Consider the following 4356-nt stretch of genomic DNA (forward strand, 5'->3'; position numbering starts at 1 on the left):
AAAAAAAAAAAAAAAAACAAAAAAAAACATGTTAAACTCTTGAACTTAAAACTATGAACATATCACGACCAGCCTGGGAAACATATTGAGGCCCCATCTTTGCAAAAAAATTTTAGGTCCCAGCTACTTAGAACACTTTAGTGGGAGGATCCAGCCTGGACAACAAAGTGAAACCTTGTCTTAAAAAAAAAAATCTGAACATGGTAATGGGGGCAAGAAATAAACTGATTTCATCACCAGGCTCAGACATGCTTGACCCACCCACCCACCCGAGAATAAAGAGACACAGAACACCCATTTTTCAAGGTATTTCTTTTGTAAAGGAGCCAGATTTGGCAACTAGACTGAAAATCTTCCAAAATTCTGTACAAATGTGTAATATACAAATATACACAAGGCTTTTGCCAAGAAAAGACATCACGACAACAAATGAAATAGGTGGCTCTGGTGTCACATACCACCTAGGGCATCTCAAACCCCTAGGAATGTGAGGGGTTGATGGACACAACATAGGCTACACATGTAAACACGCTACATTACACTATGTACACAGAAGTATAAAAAACCCACTGTCCTCTCCGGTCTGTTCACAAGCTCTCTGGCGGGAAGGAAGGCCATTCACCAGACAACCCACATAATGGGAACTTCTTTAAGGTGCGAGGGAGAACCCTGCAGAATGAAGTGGTTCTCCCTAAGATCTATTAACAGCACAAGGCATGCCCTTAAAGAGACAGGCGGTAAAAGCGAATTCAGGAGATGCACCACTTCTTGTGCTCCTTGTCATCTCTCTCACTCCATCTCAGTGAAGCGGGCAAACATAGCTTTCCGGACAGCATCTTTGTAGGAATCGGCGCCCGACAACCCATATGCGCTGCCTTTGGCTCCTAGGCCAGCTCCCTTTAGCCGAACTTGAGCCTGGGGAAACAGAGACTGTCAGCTGGCAGGTAGGGTATGGATCGCTCCACCTCTCTCACCAAGCCCACTCCTTACCCAGCAGGCCCACCCACCAGGAGATAAAAGAGAGAAAATTGCATATGAAGACAAGGATTTCTCCAGAAAAGACCAGGAGCAAGTGTAAGGGCTGGAGGAATAAAATGGGCTATGGAACACAGGCAGATGAAGCAAATCACCCACCCCTCAATGCCTGCTTAGCAAGCATCCATGCCTAGGAAAGGGCCCCAAAGTACTCTTCTGAAGCATGGGAAGGCCTAGTAATTACAGGCACAGATTACACAGGACAGCTTGATGTCAGCAGAACTCAGATAAACAGGATGAACATTGTCTACAAGAGTCTGACCTAAGTTGTGCTCCCAGGACAGAGCAGGGGCAATCACAGGTTAGCTCCTGCCTAGAAGGCCAGTGGGTAGGGGGCCTCTTGATCCTGGGATGTGATGCCTCAATCTGGGCTCTGACCAATTTAAGGTTTTCTTATCATTCGTGAAAACTCTACTAAATTTTGTTTTTTTTTTTTTAAAAAAATACATAATCAAAATCACTTAGAAAAAAATTATAGTGCCTTTTAAAAAAAGCTAAGTGGGTCTATGCTGATGTGAAGTAAGCATTCTCAGTGATAGGGTCTATTTATAACAAAGAAACTAGAAAGATAGTGTCTTTAGAAGCGGGTTTTACCCAAAGATACCAAAAATCGGGCCAGAAAAATCAAGTAGGGGTACCGCACCCATTCTTACCTCCTTAAAAGGAGGACTGGAGGGAACAAGAATCCCACTCACTGGCAATGACATCATCTGCCCCTTCCTGCTAAGGTAAAGCTGCTCCTGGATCCCAGGCTCTAAAAGTGCTCTGATCTCATCTCTGGAACCAGCCTGTAAGTCTGGCACACACCGAGGCCTGACCCTACTGCTTACCTCAATGGGAGCGGTAATGCCTTGACACTTTCGTCCTAAACCAGAGCCTTCCCGCCAGCCCATGGCCTGCAGCATCTTGTTGCCTATGTTACTGTGGTCAATGCCATCTTTGGTGGGCTGCTCGTAATTCCTGCCAGTGGCAAACACACAGTTACTTAAAATAGCCAGAGCCCCAGCTTACAAACTGGAAAATGTGTGCATCACATACACAGTGCCGGCATCAAACTGCTTCTTGCGCTTGGGCTCTGGAGGTTCTGGAATGCCATACTTCTCCCGTCTTTCTGCAGCTCGGTCTCGGTATTTCATCTACATGGGAGAAAAAAACACTGCTGGAAATGTTTACAGACTTCAACCTATAACCATCTAATGCAACTATTCTTCAAAACTATCCCCTCTCAAGTATTTTTAAATCTGGAGAATGCTTTTTTTTAGACTGTTCTGAAATACCAAATTCCCTCATACCCCTCATCATATCTAAAATGTTAAGTTTGTAGATATGAATTGTGTGCAAGCAGGGGTAGAACTGTCTCCAACAAGCAGTTTTATTTAATTAGCGCCCACCCCACCCACCATCAAGCTCTTCAACCAGCCCACTGGGCCATGGGTACTGTCTGCCAAGGGGAAGGTGGAGTTGCCTGCTCCCCTCAGCATTTGGACAGGCATAACTCCCACATCAAGGCGGCTTCCAGAGACCTGTTCAGCAGTCCCTGAGGTGGAACCACAGATAGTGGGATGGGTGGGGTGGGAGAGGCGGGGAAGAAAAGCAAAAGCCTTAACTATAGACACTTCAGAATTATCTCAGGGTGGGAGATTTCTAACCCATTTGCTCATTTCTAACTCACAGGCCTGTATTTGCATTTAAATCCCTGCCCACCTGGCTGTCAGCCTGCCCCAACCACAGCACTAACTGCCTGCCCATTTATTGTGTCACAGGTTTCTCTCTTGCCTTTGTTCCCAGATCTACTGGCCATGCTCTTCCCACCATGCCTTTCATATCCCATCCTTCCTTTCAATAACCTCATGTCCTGCTGTTCCCTGGGATTAATTTGAAGCCCCCTTGGCATTGCCCACGAAGGCTTCCCTGCCAAGGCCAAACTAGACCACTCTCTCCACAACAAAATCCAGTGGATTTAAGCAGTGAGCTCTGGCATTTAAGGCCTGTGAGCAGTCTCGGCGGTGTGCTTCTGCCTTGTGCACCCTCATGATGAAGGGATAATGTGAGGATCACAAGGCACACAGAGCCTGGATCTAGGCTACATGAACTACAACAGTCAGATGATAAGGGTGTGACAAATCCTTCTATCCTACCCTTGGGACCTGGAGCTAAATGTTAGAAATAAAAGCTAAAGGTGATTATCCCAACATCCTCTGCCTAGTGGCAGAGTTTTCCATTCACCTCTCTTTCCCTTAGCTCCAAGGCTTCCAGCTCCTGCTCACTCAGCCTGGATCGTCGGTAGATGTCCATGTTTTGCTATACAAAAAGTTTAAAGACGCAGTAAGGACGCAGACCATCTTAATTTGAAATGTCGTAACATTAGTAACACTGACTGTATTTTAAGAGCTGAAGCCCAAACCAATACACAATCACATAAAAACTAGAGTCTGATGAGTGGGACTGCCAGACTCCCTCCACCGTCACTGGGAACGCTTTCTGTAAGGCCATGATAAGACGGCAGGTATTTATGGAACTGTCAGCACTGTTACGGCACTCAAATTGTCTCACTGCCTCCCCTCATCCCCTCAGTTCAGCTCAGAAAAGCATGGCCACCTTGTGAAGGTCTGAGAGTTGCTGGTGCCTGACTAGGGCATCTTTGTTCGGGAACTGGCGCCGGCAGAGCAGACAGGCCATCTTCTTCCAGTCGGCTAGCTTCTCTTCCTCACTCTCAAGTCTCTCTACCAGCTCCTCCTCATTGTCACTGTCACCACTGTAAGCAGCAACCAGACCCCTCTGGGAACAAAATGGAAATGTACAATAGGTCACTGGAAATGTACAATAGGAAGATGGCTATGGCTATGTAACTGGATAAAGTAATGCCTCATCCAAAATAGTAATGAACCCTCATTACTGTTATGTCAAATACTAAATCGCATTTTGTCAACTGCATGGAGCAGTCAGGTCCTTGAGTGCTAGGCCTGACAACCTCTTGGTACCAACATTTTTGGAGGCTAAGAAATGGATTCCTGGGTGACTACTTTTTCCTTTTTCTTTTTTTTTTGAGATGGAATCTTGCTCTGTTGCCCACGCTGGAGTGCAGTGGCATCACCTTGACTCACTGTAACCTCCACCTCCCAGGTTCAAGCAATTCTTGTGTCTCAGCCTCCCAAGTAGCTGGGATTACAGGTGCCTGCTACCACATCTGGCTAATTTTATATATATACATGTATATATTTTTTTGGGACGGAGTTTCGCTCTTGTTACCCAGGCTGGAGTGCAATGGCGCGATCTCGGCTCACCGCAACCTCCGCCTCCTGGGTTCAGGCAATTCTCCTG

At 46.3% G+C, this 4356-nt stretch overlaps 1 protein-coding gene across 2 annotated transcripts in view; it reads right to left on the reverse strand.

Annotated features, from left to right (window-relative positions):
- Window positions 1-293: 293 nt before the first annotated feature.
- The window catches only part of RBM5 (RNA binding motif protein 5), a 29444-nt gene continuing 25381 nt past the window's right edge, over window positions 294-4356 (reverse strand). For both annotated transcript variants that reach the window (XM_017521233.2, XM_017521738.2), the window contains 5 exons: window positions 3634-3813; window positions 3262-3336; window positions 2074-2171; window positions 1866-1995; window positions 294-915 (listed from right to left, as the gene is read on the reverse strand). In XM_017521233.2, coding sequence (XP_017376722.1) covers window positions 790-915; window positions 1866-1995; window positions 2074-2171; window positions 3262-3336; window positions 3634-3813 — 609 coding nt within the window. In that variant the 3' untranslated portion in view covers window positions 294-789. The remainder of the gene's footprint in view (window positions 916-1865; window positions 1996-2073; window positions 2172-3261; window positions 3337-3633; window positions 3814-4356) is intronic.

This window comes from Cebus imitator, unplaced genomic scaffold (assembly GCF_001604975.1).
Source record: "Cebus imitator isolate Cc_AM_T3 unplaced genomic scaffold, Cebus_imitator-1.0 Scaffold0, whole genome shotgun sequence".
NCBI lineage: Eukaryota > Metazoa > Chordata > Mammalia > Primates > Cebidae > Cebus > Cebus imitator.